Source organism: Cupressus sempervirens, chromosome 1 (genome assembly GCF_028749045.1).
Source record: "Cupressus sempervirens isolate cs-2001-9-10 chromosome 1, ASM2874904v1, whole genome shotgun sequence".
NCBI lineage: Eukaryota > Viridiplantae > Streptophyta > Pinopsida > Cupressales > Cupressaceae > Cupressus > Cupressus sempervirens.
In genome coordinates, this window is record NC_143118.1 from 894,677,960 (window position 1) to 894,694,295 (window position 16,336).

General features: G+C 34.8%; 1 protein-coding gene across 2 annotated transcripts in view; it reads left to right on the top strand.

Moving 5' to 3' along the window:
* Nucleotides 1-10,871, top strand: part of LOC149580742 (protein MOR1-like) — a 47,936-nt gene extending 37,065 nt beyond the window's left edge. For both annotated transcript variants that reach the window (XM_089793327.1, XM_089793334.1), the window contains exons 32-54: nt 51-181; nt 265-366; nt 456-530; nt 613-708; nt 848-949; nt 1,045-1,146; nt 1,251-1,433; nt 1,566-1,677; nt 5,994-6,070; nt 6,157-6,236; nt 6,660-6,722; nt 6,899-7,037; nt 7,302-7,424; nt 7,527-7,604; nt 7,716-7,874; nt 7,953-8,111; nt 8,202-8,299; nt 8,437-8,593; nt 8,745-8,861; nt 9,013-9,108; nt 9,301-9,372; nt 9,473-9,761; nt 9,859-10,871. In XM_089793327.1, coding sequence (XP_089649453.1) covers nt 51-181; nt 265-366; nt 456-530; nt 613-708; nt 848-949; nt 1,045-1,146; nt 1,251-1,433; nt 1,566-1,677; nt 5,994-6,070; nt 6,157-6,236; nt 6,660-6,722; nt 6,899-7,037; nt 7,302-7,424; nt 7,527-7,604; nt 7,716-7,874; nt 7,953-8,111; nt 8,202-8,299; nt 8,437-8,593; nt 8,745-8,861; nt 9,013-9,108; nt 9,301-9,372; nt 9,473-9,761; nt 9,859-10,139 — 2,891 coding nt within the window. In that variant the 3' untranslated portion in view covers nt 10,140-10,871. The remainder of the gene's footprint in view (nt 1-50; nt 182-264; nt 367-455; nt 531-612; nt 709-847; nt 950-1,044; nt 1,147-1,250; nt 1,434-1,565; nt 1,678-5,993; nt 6,071-6,156; nt 6,237-6,659; nt 6,723-6,898; nt 7,038-7,301; nt 7,425-7,526; nt 7,605-7,715; nt 7,875-7,952; nt 8,112-8,201; nt 8,300-8,436; nt 8,594-8,744; nt 8,862-9,012; nt 9,109-9,300; nt 9,373-9,472; nt 9,762-9,858) is intronic.
* Nucleotides 10,872-16,336: the final 5,465 nt, after the last annotated feature.

Genomic DNA, 16,336 nt, shown 5'->3' on the forward strand with positions numbered 1-16,336 from the left:
GTGCTCTTAGATTTGTTATTGACATGTAACTTTTTTTTTTGATTTTTTAGAGAATCCTGAGTCATCGCGGTCAACTACATCAAGTTTAGGGTCAAGGGCGGGGAGTAAGATTGGGAAGCCAAGTTTGAATGTCAGTGGTGATCGCCCATCTTCACGAAATGGACAAAGAGCTACAGGATCTGTAAGTCATTTTTCTCCTTTTGAAGAAGCTAATTAGTTGTATTTATTATTTAATATGTCTTGATGAGTATTTTTTCTTTGCAGAAACCTGCTCAGGTGAAGGTTTCAAAACAGGCAGCTGCTGTAGCTGCTCAGGACCTTGCAGTACAGGGACAGGCTTTATTTAATCTGAAGGATTCAAACAAGGTTGGAATCTTGAAAGAAATTTGCTTACACTTTTTGCTTTTTTACTGCCACTGAAGACAATCACCTTGCTGACCTCACAATAAATACAGGAAGAGCGGGTGAGACTAATTCCTCGCAAGCACAAATTTGAAGAGCCACGCCCTGAGCAAATTCAAGAAGTTGAGGTTTGTATTATCACCATGTATAATTGTCTACTTGGTGAATGGCATCCTTTTCTAATGGGAGTTTGACATCCTTTTGTTGTAGAATGATGTTGTGAGGTATTTCAGAGAAGATTTACATCGAAGACTATTGAGTCCTGATTTCAAGAAACAAATTGATGGGCTCGAGTTACTGCAGAAGGTGGGGATGTGAAACATTTCTGTGGTATTAATATGAAATGCTTAGTTAAGAAGATTCTGTAACAATTTGGATATATCTGTAGACAAATCCTTTGGAAAGTATTCTCAGTAGTGGTCATTCAATTGTTTTTTGTTTACAGGCCATTCCTTCTCATGGAAGGGATATCATTGAGATAGTTGATATTCTTTTACGTTGGACAGTTCTACGCTTCTGTGAGTCGAACACAACGTGCTTGCTAAAGGTAACTGTAAGACAGCCGGTATCTTGACTCCTGATGTTTGGAGAGTAACCAAAATGAAGTGACCACTCCTTATGTGTCTTGCTCTTTGATTCCAGGTTCTTGAGTTTCTTCCTGAATTATTTGAGGCATTGAAAAATGAAGGGTATACACTTTCTGAGTCTGAAGCGAGCATTTTCCTTCCTTGCTTAATTGAGAAGGTATGAAATATGATAATATCTTACATTTTTCTCTTCTAGAATTTAATTGTCAAACAATTAGAAGATCAAGAATTTTATATTTATCATTTCTGGGTTTTTTGCAGTTAGGACATAACATTGAGAAAGTAAGGGAAAAGATGCGGGATTTAACAAAGCTTATGACATGTATATATCCCGCATCAAAACTTTTTACATTTATCTTGGAGGGTCTGCGATCAAAGAACAACAAAACTAGAATTGAATCTGTAGATCTCATTGGATTTATGTTAGATCGCTATGGAATTGAGGTATGGAGTCTTGATTGGTTGTTCTGGTAAAAATAAATTTTGGAACCATTTCAGTATTTCAAAATTGACCAAATTGTAAATGAGCAAATATGATTATAATTCCTGACATTTTGGTTTGCATGTCTGTGGCAGCTAGCTGGACCTACAAAAGCATTACAGGCTGTTGCAGCATTGACATCGGAACGTGATGGCGAAATCAGAAAGGCTGCACTAAATACATCAGCGACTGCATATAAGATTCTTGGTATTATTTAGATGAAATATTTTCCTCGGCCAGTTCTTTATGCTTCTCAGTATTTGACATAGTATTTTTGAGTATTTGATTTAAATCATGTCAAAGTAAATTTCCTTTAGTTGACAGTCAAGCTATCAATCTGGCTTGTTTATACCTGTACGATTTTGTTATGAGAAAGCAAAAAGAAAAAGCAGTACACTAAATACATGGCTACATTTTTTCACCTTCAAAACATCTGGAATTTCTTGGATAGCCCAAGAAAGTTAGTGTTGAACTGTAAGAATTGCCGTGTATGCGAATAAAGTCATCTCTTATCCCTTTGGACATGACTTTACATTCTCTTTTGTTTGTTATTTATATCTCTAAGTTACCAAAATGCTGGTTCTGATGCTGATGCTGATGCTGATGCGGTTGCGGGGTGCTGATGCATGGATGCAAGAATTTGTTTTTGGGAGATTTTGGATGCGTCCATATATATATGAACATTCATACGATAATTTCTGTATGCAAAGAAATGCAAGAGATATACAAAAATAAACCATTCCATAGCATGATGCTTCACCATTGGTAGTTCAACTTCAAACTTCACTAACACAAAATGACTAATATAAAAATTGAAATACCTATTTAGTAAATTTAAAATTACTCGAGTTCAAGATTCCAATGCAATTTGAATTACAAGATCAAAACTTAGTTCATGATTCAATGTTAAGCAATCAAGAGTCAAGACTCAAGCTTCACTAATCAAATTCAGTAATTCAAAATCATAAGGATTCTCAAACCAATCCACATTCTCAGTATCATCAATATAATACATGCTAAAATTGATGTCTAAAACACCTTTTTGCTGTGGGGGCTTTCTAGATGGGCCCAGATGCTTCCTGGTTGCTCCCAGGAAACACATCTTGGGCCTGTGGGTTCTTGCTGGATGCGTTGCAGCGCTTCCACCAAGAAGCCACAGTCCCAGGATTCGCATTTTGGGAGAATATGGGCAGCATCCTAACACAACCAAGCATCTAGATGCATCAGAAGCAACATCTGGGGATTTCGGCAGAGAATTGGTATCTAAGATTTATCCAGATACGAAGCTTGAATTGACATGGATTCTTATACATTATTAGACACAGATATGGCCAATCTCCATTTGTATACTTCTTTTTTTATTAATTAAAACCTATGTTGCCGGGTTTGGAACTTGCCACCCGGATTCGGGTCTGGGTTCGCGTAGCCCGGATTGGCGTTCAGGTTTACTGTGGGTCTGGGCAGGGTCTGGATTTTGGACTGTGGGTTCATCCCACGAACCTGGGATGACTGGTGGAAGAATGGTCCAAAAAATGAAATAAAACACAACTTAAAATAATGTTTTTAAATATTTTTTTAATTTAACCCTAAAAGGAGCCTAATAAAAAAACATTTCACTCTTCTAATCTCTCATTTGCTCTCTCTTTTTGGTGTGCCCATTTTGCAAATTTTAAGAGAAGGTTGTAGAGATTGATTGTTCCAATGATGAGGATCTAGATATAGTTGCAGCCGGGGATGAAGCTAATGATCCCTTATTTTTTGATGACCCATTTGACTGTTGAAGGGCATTTGATACTATGATCATTGATAAACTATTAGCCACTTGCCATTTATCATTATGTTTTAAATTTTATTATTTGATGAACTACTCTATGTTTTGAAATTTAGTAATTCAATGTATGATTTTCTTTACAATCATGAACATAGATTAGTCAATGGGTATTTAATGTTTATCTTTGACATTTGGCATTGATAAATGATCAAACAACATATATTCATACTAAGGAATGACTAAATTTTGCAATTATGCACATTTCTCTTATTTTTATGTATATATAATGCACATATATGTATAATGCATATAAATATATACACACTCATGAACCCTCCCATGAACCGAAATGGGATATTTTTTGCCTGAAATTGGGAACTTGAAGACGAACCCGAATCCGTCCTTGAACTCATATCGGTAACTTATATTAATACTATTAAAACTTCAAAATTCAAGTATATGGAATTTAATAAAGAATGATAATTTAAGCAAAAAAATGCTCTTTAACAATCAGTTATGAATTTAAAACAACTCAATATTTTTATTAATTTTGAAATATGTAAACAATAGATGCAACAACCATAAAAAGATAACCAAACACAATAACACCAGATATGTTAACTAAGGAAACCCTTCATCAGAGGGAAAACCCCAACGGTAATGATGCCCACAAGATGATGTACTAATAAAAGATCCTCGTGAAAGTTAGGACTTTGTTAGGAGCCAATGAAATACAATTAGTACATATGAGTCCTAGTTAGGAGATTTTGAATCCCTGTCAGGAGATTCCAACCTTGTTAGGAGATGTGCCAGCCGTAGTAGAAGTTGAAAGGAGGACATCTGAACCCACTGTTCAAATAGCCTTAGACTGTCTTCACTAAACTTCAGGATAGCATATCCAAAATTCTGAACTGACTAAACAACAAATTCTTTGCCAATACATTTCCTTTGAAGCTCACTGTACATACTCAACATCAATCTCTGCTCTGACCTTAGCCAAATTCGCATTCGGGCTTGCATACAAAACAAAATGATCTCACTGATCCAATGTTACACTTACAACCAAGGAAAGTGACCTTTCCTTTATACCAAGTCCTAAAACAAGTAACGTGTCGGCCTTGAGGCTTTTCCAATTTACAATGAATAATATAGGAGCTCATTAAGATGTAGATTACATGTTACATTACAATTAAACGCTTTCTTCAAAGATATTTAGCAATAGTTGCCTCACAGGAACAAACATGCTGAACAAACTTCATAAGTCAGCTCAAACTGAATATCTGATTTTGCCATCTTGAACATGTCTTTGGCCATCCTCTTATTGTGCTGAACATACTCCCATCTCTGCTAAAAGATACAACTGATTTACCAATACCTGCTTTCCAGTAACTCTTTCTGAAAGCTACCTCTAGAAAACATCGCATAACTTTGATATGTCTTCACATCTCTTTCCTTGCACATAACTGTAGCATCTGTACACATCACTAAATATATTCTCAAGTGTGCAGACCCCAACTCATCGACCGTTACTATGCCAAACGTTTCTTCCTCTGCAAATCTGGCTGAACTAACCAGAAAACTGACAAACAGAGTCATGAATACAACACATAAGCACTCAATCATTTCTCCAACAAGACTAACATACTCTGCCATAAGAATACCGTCAACATTCATGCTAACAAACATTACTTTTTCTCTTTTGAGATGTCAATTTTTATTCAATTTTTATTTTATACATGTTATTGAATTTTACAAAAAATGCTTCTTTTAGAGTTTTTAACTTTTAATACTTTCTAAGTTGCCAAGTTGAAAACTTTAGGCATGTCAAGTACTCTCTGAGTCTGAGTCTGAGAACTATACATGAATATATTTAGACACAAAAAGCTTAGTTACTGATTCGGACACGTGAATCGGATCTGTGGATTTGCAATTTTTATTTTTTCCCCAATTAGGAGCCGTGAAGGATTCGTGAATATATATATATATATATATATATATATATATATATATATATAAGAGAAATATATAATGAGAAAGCAAATTTGAGGTGAACTGTTTTTGGATGTGAAATAAAGGGGTCATTTTAGGGTTAGAAAGCAAAAAATATATTTAAAAAGTCATATTAAATAAGTTAGACCGATAAAAAACCTTGGTCTGCCTGTTGTACCTTGAGGATTTGTGCCAGATTCGTGCTGATCCAGGCAGGATCCTTGTTTTATCCACTGTGTAAAACAAGGATCCTGCCCAGATCAGCACGATCCAGGCATGAATCCGGATATGGATCTGGATCGGATCCGAATCTGGATCTGGGGCATGAATCTGGTAACTAAGGCAAAAAGTAAAAAGAGATACAGCATTGTAAAATTTACATTTATAAAACTCAGAGTCATTTAGATTGGACAAGTAGGACAGTGATTTGAATTGGTGATTTAGTAGTTTCTGTAAGTATTTTTTTAGAAATTATGAATTGTATCCCTACATCAAAAAATTATTTCGTTACAGTTTAATGATATACAGAGGGTAACCATCTCTACGAAATTTTCAACTTCCATTTCTTTGAAATAAGTTTCCTATAATTTAGCTGCACATTGGACAGGATATTTTTTTTGTTATATAATTCATTGTCGGCAAGACTAAAAGGTTTCTTAACAAATAGAATACTTATTCTTATTCTTATGGTTTTGTTCCCATTTTAATCATCATTTGTTTTGAGGAATTATAGAAACAAGATTACAACAATCTTTTCTGACAGGTGAGGATATTTGGAGATTTGTTGGTAAACTCTCTGACGCTCAGAAAAGCATGCTGGATGACAAATTTAAATGGAAAGTATGTATTTTGATCATCTGTTCTTCGGCTGAATCTTGTTCTAAAATCTTTGAATTTTTCTTACCTAAAACACTTTATATGTTTAGGCTCGTGAAATGGAGAAGAGAAAGGAAGGAAAGCCTGGTGAGGCTAGAGCAGCTATGAGACGATCTGTTAGGGACAATGGGTACTGATCATTAATTTTTTCAGGCCATTTTTTTAGCTTTCACCTACTGTTAAATGCTGTATGCTAGAGGAATGTACTTGTACCCCATATTTGAACAAAGTCACCAATAAATCAGTTATACTGTAAATTATAACCGATTCTAGTTTTACCCCATTTTTCTTTGTTAATCTTACATACAAATGCTTTGAACACTTGGATGAGAGAGGAAATGTTATCTAATCTTTGTAACTCAAATATCAAGCAGTTGTTGTAATGAATTATAAACAAATATTTGTTTTTCTGCGAATCACCTATTTACATTATGATAAGACTCATCCCATACCTATTATGATATGCATTTTTTTTGTTTAGCAAGACTTTTAAGTGTACGTAAGGAAATGACTCCTATATTTTAGAGTAGTTAATTGTATTCTTGCTTTGCAGAAGTGAGACTGCAGAACAAAGTGGAGAGGTCCTACTGAAGCCTTCTAATGCACATGTGCCAAGGTACACTAGTAATTGTGGTTTTGGCTGATGAAGAATGTATATATTGTTTTTGACTGCTTGAGTGAATATTTTTGTTGCAGTCTTTTTATCAAGAATCAACTTGTAGTTTTTTAAGACTTCGATTTAATATCTTAAGAATTCTAATTTTAGCTGATTTATTATTTTTCATGTTACAGTGTAAGGGTTGACAGTATCCATTTTGAGTCGTCTAGGGAGTCTCACATGCTTACAGGCTCTCAAGCATTGTCATTGCCAATAGGGCCAGCTGATTGGAATGAAGCTCTTGATATAATTGCCTCTGGTTCACCAGAGCAGGTAGAACTCACATAATAATTTTTTTATGGTTCCACTGTTCTGCATATATTCTGCCTTATGTTCCTTTTGTCACATTTAATTATTGCATGGTTGAATGCATTATAAATTTATAGTAAATATGTTATTCTTAGTTTGCTTTTGCAATCTATGTAATCTTAGATCTCTTTTGGTAAGATTAATTGTTCATCATCATTAGGGGGTGCTCAAATTACTGAAATAAATTATATTAAATTTTCTTCTGAATTATTTCATATATGCTTGCAGGCAGTTGAAGGCATGAAGCTTGTCTGTCATGAATTGAGTCAAGCCACCAATGATGAAGACAGCACTGCAATGGATGATCTTGCAAGAGATTCAGACCGGCTTGTATTGTGTTTGACAACAAAGGTAAAAGGTGTTCGCTTCGTTTAGTTCTTAGTTTTCTTTATCTTTTTTGCTAAGGATCTGCTGTGTAGCAATTAATGATTAACTCTTGCATTTTATTTGCAGGTAGCTAAGACATTCAATTTAAGTCTCTCTGGTGCATCTTCAAGATCATGTAAATATGTCTTGAATACTCTCATGCAGGTATTAAGCATACTTGACTAATCAATTAGTAATGGTTTTTGATATGAAGCATTTCTTTTTCATTGAAATAGTTGGGTATGCCTTTTGCTGACTTCATAATTTCGTTTACAGACTTTCCAAATAAAGAAGCTTGCCCATGCAGTAACGGAAGGAACTCTTAATAGTCTCATTACTGAGCTTCTCCTGTGGCTTTTGGATGAAAGAGTTCCGTTGATGGATGATGGAAGTCAGCTGCTGAAAGCGCTTAATGTTTTAATGCTGAAAATTTTGGTGAGAACCTTGAATTGAGAGAGTGATTTTTTTGTTCCTCATGTCAAAACATTCTAATTCTTTTGATGTTGACTGCAGGAAAATGCTGACCGAACTTCAGCTTTTGTAGTTTTACTTTATCTGTTGAAGCCTCTAGAACCTTCAAGGTGGCCTTCTCCAGCATCTGAAGAAGTGTCAATTCTCAGACATCAGAAATTCTCTGATTTAGTTGTAAAATGTCTCATCAAACTCACAAAAGTAAGTATAGCACAATTAATCCCAAATGTAATTTGCAAATCTGAAACTTCACTTGCTTCATAACCTTTCAAATTCATATTGATTCTGCAGGTTCTCCAAAATACCATTTACGAGGTTGATCTTGACCGTATTCTTCAGAGCATACACAATTATCTACAGGAACTTGGGATGGAAGAAATTCGGCGGAAGTATGTAATTCTGTTTAGTGCATTTGGATACTATAATATATTTATTATTTATCAGAACTGTAAAGTCAGAAGCTCATGACATGGTTGGAGCTGGATGCATGAAGCAATTATACTGTGGTTCTATATTTATGTTGCAGAGCTGGAGCAGATGATAAACCATTGCGGATGGTTAAGACTGTACTGCACGAGTTAGTTAAGCTCCGTGGAACTGCAATCAAGGGCCATCTTTCAATGGTTCCAATTGATTTGGAACCACAGCCTATAATTCTAGCCTACATTGATCTTAATCTTCAGGTAACATAGCTGCATTTGATTTGTAGTTTATATCAATGCGAGAATTCAGAGACATGGAATTAGCAACCCTACATCTGCAAAAATATTAATGATATAAGCAAGCAATGTATCATATGCTGAAGTTTCCAAAATTTCACAATATTTGGTATAGACTATGGCAGCGGCTAGGATGCTGACTCCTACTGGGCCAGTTGGTCAAAGTAATTGGGGAGACTCTGGTGCAAATAGCATGTCTCCTGCAACACATTCTGCAGATGCACAGTTGAAGGTGGCACATCCCAGAAGATTGGTTCCAGATATTTATTTAGTTCCAGAAGTTTTGATTTATTTTCTGGTAGTTCTTATCTAAATCAATTGAACTCTTCTGTTCTGAAAAATTAATTAGTGTCTATTCATATTGCACGTGTCCCTTTCCACAGCAAGAACTTGCTGCAGTTTTTAAAAAAATTGGAGACAAGCAGACTTGTACAATTGGCTTATATGAGCTCTACCGCATAACCCAGCTTTATCCACAGGTAAGCTTTATGAGTGTTCTTATGTGGCATTCATCTTTGCATTTTCATCAGTGGATAGAATGATGAACATGTGTTCCTATATAACTATAAGATAAGCAAATGAATTGTCAATTATAATTTGTCAATTATAATGACATTTGTTTCTAAATAAGGAAATTTATAACTCTGCTTACAAGTAATAAGTTATTGCAGGTAGACATCTTCTCACAGCTTCAGAATGCAAGTGAAGCATTTCGAACATACATCAGAGATGGACTAGCACAAGTACGAATTGCAACTGATATTTCACCTAAATAGTTATTTTCATTTGTGAGTGCATATTTTTTCTTGAACTTATATTTTTTCTTGGTTTTTTTCTATATAGGTAGAAAGAAATGCAGCAGCTGGAAGGACACACTCAAGTATGCCTATATCAACACCACCTCCTGTAGCATCTAATTTGTCTTCTCCAAAGTTCCCTCCTCCCTCTCCTCTTAATCCTAAACTACAGCTAGCCAGGTTAGAGAACACGCATTCCAACTTGCGTCCTTTTCCAGATAATATTGACAGCAATGGTGGACCTCCATCAGCAACTCCAGACCACTCGGATATAAAAAGGGTTCCCCATTTACGGTCTCGAGAAGAAAGAAATGAAAATAATGCTATGTCAGGAGGTATTCTACTCTGAAATTTTTCATTGATGCAAATGTTTGTTTTTGGTCTAACATGTAGACTTTGCCAAACTGATGTCTTGAACAATGTGCTTTGAAGGCAATATGGCACCTCTTGGAACTTTGGATGCTATCAGAGAGAGAATGAAAAGTATACAGGCAGCTGCTGCTGCTGGTGTAAATGCCGAAAATGTACCACTGATGTCCTACTCAAATGGAGCCCTTCCACCATATTCTCGAACTATTGTATCTCATCAAACAGAATCTCATTTTCAAGAAATGCTTCCCCAGTCTGGGAGTGTTCCTCTGATGGACGAAAAAGCTTTGTCTGGTTTACAAGCTCGAATGGAAAGGCTTAAGAGCGGTGCAATTGAACATTGAAAAAAACAAAGCAGGTTCTTTTACTACAATCGAGATTTACAATGCACAAATATGTTATGAATGTTTCTTGTAAGAAGCCTTCAAAACCTTTCAAGTGCTACTGTGGTTATGGAAATGAGTTTGTTGCAGTGTGTACATGGTGTACACTTGAAAAATGTAAATACTTAGTAATCAAATTTAAATCTCACTCTGTATTTAGGGGTACTGGCTCAATTTTTTTAATCAGTTGGAGCACTAGGAATGGTGCTTATTTGTAAGCTGACTGATTTGATAGTCCAGTGTGTTTCCAATGCAATCTGTAGATCGGCATATTTTTATTACAATCCACCTCAGAGTTCTGAACAGAATATCATGGCAACATGCCTACAGGGTTGGGAAGGCTGTATAACAGAGGTAATGGTTGAGTTAGAACCTTATGGCAGATGGTAACAACTGAAGTCTGAAATTAATAGGTATACAAGTCAATGTTATCAGATTTCCACAATGAACGAGGTAAATGAGTTTCCAAATTAGCCTTTAAACTGTTTTGATCGATCAAAACTGAAATTCATTTTGGGCTCGCACACTGCAATTACCGATCACTCATACAAAAATTTCAGATATTTTATGGAGTTTTACTCATATTCCAATATTCTATTAGTAAGATTTGATCTTATTTGTATCGCTTAAGAGAGGCGAGCTCGTAATGACTTTGTTTTTAATTTAATACTCATTGACATGGTTAAAAAGGCAGCATAGGATTTACTCGATGAAATGGAGTAAATTGATTTGTACTTCTTCAACAGCCAGTTTTGAATTGATTGAGTGAATTATTTACATTTATTAATTACAAAGTCTAAAGAAATAAGCGTCTTCCAGCATTTTTTGCAAAGCATTGTAATTTGAAAATGAATGTCTTAAAATAGTTATACAACATTTATTTACTTTTTCCAACATATCCACTTAATGATACATGATTATGGGGAATTTCTATATCTTGATTCCCTAAGATGTTCCTAACGTGGAATGCAAGGAAATTAGTCTCAATTCTTGAATTCTACATCACAAAACAATGTATCAAATGAGAAAATGTAAAGACGAGTCTAATCAAAATGAAAACCAGCTATTCAACTTGGAGAAAGCCAAGTTAATAATAAAAGATTGAGATCCTTTTCAAGGCTTTAACTAAAGAGTTCCTACAATTACCCTGATGGTGAATGTATTGTTCACTGTGGCAAACACTACTAACCCTAGCAGTGAACGGGAGGTTGCTGTTTGCTAACTGGCAAAACTCAAGAGTAGATGATCACACTTATGTTGATATAGGAAAATTTAGGGCATACGTTTTGGACATGGGTTTTGGAGATTTTATATGTTTGCGGTGAACTCAAGCAGGATATTTATTCATTGCTGAGTCGGAGTTATCCCCCCCCCTCCCCAGATCTGTATATAGGGGAGGGGGGGTGCCTAAAGGACCTCCTTGGATAGATCGATAGACGGAGGACCCCTCTATATCTATATGGCAGCGACCTCTTCATCCCGATAGGGCCTTAACCGATAGGCCTATTTGTGTTGTGGAAGATGTCCAATGGTGTAATTATTTACTAAATCATCTTGTGGACTTGTAACAGTTTATATATAATGGTGTTTTTTTCATGGTTGTAAGATGTCGGGCATGTGTAGATTCCTTTTGAGATGAAGGTGTCAGAAATAATCTTAGCATTTTAAAGATACTTAAAAACAGATTTGTAATTGTGAATTAACTATCAAAACTGACCTTGTTTGCCCATAAAGTACAAAAAGGAGAAAATATTAAACTAAAAGAGAGAATCATACAAGTCCTTGGTAGACATGAATACCAGTAAGATTTCACAATTGGTAACACAATAATAACAAAAGAAGTGCAACCTACCTCAACATATGAAGAGATAAGTACTAACACATGTAGATCAAGATAACCAGAGGTGAACATGTTTCATCACATCAATTGAACAAATATTAATGATTCACATAGATGAATGAAACAATCACTACTTCAACATGCTAAAAAATTAACAATTGCAACTCAGAAGAACAAGTCAAACATATGAGCAAATACTTTTTTTTCGTCAAAGGCCACATCTAGAAAACCTTGGGTTAAGTACACATATGCTACTTAGGGCACAAAAGTTATACCATTTTATCATAATAACCAATAATATTTAGGGCAACAAAATCATTGTAACATCCCTTTTTTCCATTGCTAATTATGACAATTAAAAGTAAATAAAAAACTCGTCTATATTTTTATTCACATGAATGAAAGACAACAACAACAACTATCAAGTAAGCCTATCTTATACAGGTAGTTACATTTCATGATCAATCTGTAAAATCAACTGATTTCCTAATACAATTAAAAGGAAATTGATTTTTTAGCATTGGAGGGAATAACCGATTAAATGATATTAACCTTCTAACTTTTTTTCCACTTGAAATATCAAATATCATAAAAGTAACATACCTCTTACCAGAAGATATGGAATGTAGATTGTATCTTTGTCTTGTTTAAGTCTTGGCATTTGATAGAGAGAAGCATTGCTAAGGTCTTAATCTCCCAATTGCATACCCTCAAGTATTCCCACACAATCTCAAGCGAGAAAGGCCTTTCCTACCTTGGAATTAGGCCTGGGATGCCATTGTCGAACCACTGAGCATCCTAGTGTTAGAGTACCAACCCACCACTCATTTGACAACAAGATCTATACATTGGACTACCATGAGTTGACTTAGTTATTCAAGGTTGTTATAATTGAATACTTTAATTCATGATCTCATCTTGTTCTTGCAGGGAAGTTCTCTCCTCCCACCTTTTTGGCTTGACCATTCTGGCGCTTATGGGTGCTTCCTAAGAGATCTTGTAATTAAATTAAGTTCTGGTATCAATTTGTGTATTCTAAATTCAAGATCATTGTACAAAATATTTTTCATGGCATCACATGTTCTTATTTTAGAGGCATATTGCCAACACCTCTGTATAAGCCAGTGAGAATAAAAATATGCACACAAAGTATTTTGGTGCTTGCATAAATCATATCATATACAAAATCTAAAAGTGGTATATAAATACAAATTACTTCCTGTAATCACGATGGCAACTTCTAATGTTGACAACAATGTTATCAACACACAATCCTCATGCTTGGAACATAACACAGAATAATGAATGCATAGCCTGCTAAAAGAGATGTGTTGTCTTGTGTGGTTAGAGATTACTGTCCTCGTCTGGCAGGTGGTAATGATAATTCTGTAAAAATGAATGCAAGAAAGCCTTGGCAAGTTTGATGCTACATGGTAGGCTTTTGAAGGATATGGAGCTTGCTCGTAATGAATTTTGTTGTTATAATAGTCTTTGGCTTATTGCCGACTGGGTAAAAGAATGCTCACATAGCCTTGGTGAGAACATAAATAAATAAGCCCACAAATGCGTGCTTGGTTGCAAGAAATGTTGAGATGGCAGACGTAACACCAAATATCAGTTCCATAAAGAAACTACATTTCCAATCGATTCAAATGAGTAACTCCATCAGTTGAGATATTTGAAAAGAGCATTTGAAAAGAAAACCCTGATGGAAAGATAGGCAATGGCTTCAAACAATAAGGAACACACATTACTGATAATTATAAAGGTTCTCCTTCTGAATGATTTAAAAATATATCGACATCATGATATCTTTGCCACCTCTATTTGTGCGTCTCACATACACATACATGTGTGTAAATTTAATCATTTATTTCTTTTGTATCATTATATTGATTTACACACACACACACACACACACACACACACACACACACACACACACACACACACACACACATGTGCAAGTATAGATGTCATGATATCACGGTCTCAATTAATGAATTATAATAGGGGGCTCCAGAATGATCTCAAATAGAAAAGGTAACAATTTATATTATTATTAAATGTTTAATATTTTTCTTTAATTGATAAGTGTTATGAACTGACTAGTTAGCTCATGGTTGTCCCTTGGTATACCCTTTCTTGCCTAGCTGTTTTCCCTGCCACGGTCATCAAGACTCATACCTGTTGGCTCAACGGTAGGTGGTGCTCCCTCATTCCCAATTTCTTTCTAGCAATGCTTCCCCCCTTCGACGTCCTCCTAGAGGGAATAAATTCTCCATGATAATATCACATTCCTTAATATAATCACAATTACTATAAGAAGTTATTATTCATATCCACCATATCAGCTAACAACCATTTCACTTCTCATGAATTCATGATGAATAAACATTCCAAGATTTCAAGGTAACATTAAAATAACATCATAATGATTAACTTACATGCCATCTAAAATCGAGATTATAACTATTAACCATCTTACCATTTCACATGAACCCTCAACGACTATATGAACATTTAAATTGAGCCAAAAATTGGGATGTAACATACCCCCCCCCTTGTGTTTCATCGTCCTCGATGAACTTTGCCATTTTAAACACTAGAAGAACGTTTAAGATACAAGAGATATATAACATCATGATTTTATCTCATTCCAATTTGAATCAAATCTAAGCCATGATCAAGGTCTATCATTCTTTTATCTAAATGCTTCAGAAAATGGTTACGTGATATCATACAATCAAAAGTGAAACACACACTCACTTGTGTTTACTTTATCGTACCTGTGCCTACTTCAACATCACTTTGAGTTGATCATGTTTTAGGATATTCTATTCCATATTCCTGTCATACTCATGTAGACACTCAAAATATTTTTAGTTCAATTCTCATAGTGATATCTTGTGTGAGAATTTTCAGTGTTCAATAATCAAGAGTAAGATAATCATTTAAATATTTATAATTCTTCAACTAACATGCTTTAGATCATAACTTGATCACATAAATTAAATCACTCATACATACCATTTGGTATATGGTACTTATTGAGTAGGTCATCCTTGTAAGCTCACATATCACTTGAAATGGTTAATGGATCCATGTTTATATTTATGTAATCTTGAGCCTTGATGCCCATCTTATCACAATAATATTTCATTAGAATTATCATTTCATGATAGAAATATATTTCATCTCTAAGACAATATAAAACAAATTAGTATGTCTTGATATTTCATTACAATATAAAATCAATAGAGTGTGTCAAAAGGTAAAATCATAATATACTATGAAAGGTCACCATACATCTAATCTAGATCATAGCGGTTAAGACAACATGTTACAACACTATCTGTATCCCAGTATCCTAAGCCCTTGGACTACATGCCCACACACAATTCTCGAGATGGGGGTGTGACCAAGATGCTTGTATGTTCTATCCATGACATTCCAATTGTGGCTCGAACCTTAAGTTCAATCTCTCCACAAAACTTTTACATCTCCATGGGACTCTACCTATAGAAATCCCATCACTTAGCCAAAATCAAGTTCATAAGAATATATATTATATCCAGTTTTGTTTGTTTATTTCATATAATACAATTCAAATCCATGTACCTATGTGCGCACTAATTTACTTTGGTCATTTCATATCGAATGAGACATAGTTCAAATGTTTAGATTTAAGAAAAATATTGTAAGTTCTTTGAAATCTATTCAATCAAGTTCCATATTGAAAATCATTACCTTTTAAGCTGAAATTTCTTTAGCTCAACCCATCCTTGGGTCATAAATTAATCATAAGCATTTGAAACATATTTACATAGGGTTCTTGTCAGGTAGGTAGATCATCTGGGCATGCTCACCAATCACCTGTAAAGATTTGGGAATCCACTTTTCCCATTCATGTGACCTAGGCTCTCATGCCCATCTTGTCACCATAACGTTTCGAGGAAAAACTCAAGTCAAACAAAAGTTACATCTATAAATAAGCATTGATGGTTTTAATTATGCAAGTGTGCTTACTCCATACTGAAGCACAAATTGTGATGTATGGCCTTCTCCTCATTTAATCAACATTGGAAAAGATCATCACTTTCATGATAAAAAGAATTCTCAAAATCATGGTTCACAATTTTCAATTCAAGTCCAAAAACCAAATATTAATTACCATTTCATATGAACAAGAATGTAATTGTATAAAGAATAATGCTGAAAGCACACAACTAAAAGAAATAACTAGTTATGATCAAGGTTTAAATAACATTGCATCAAGGGATACAGAAACTAGTTTGTACTATGTAAGTCTAGGCAT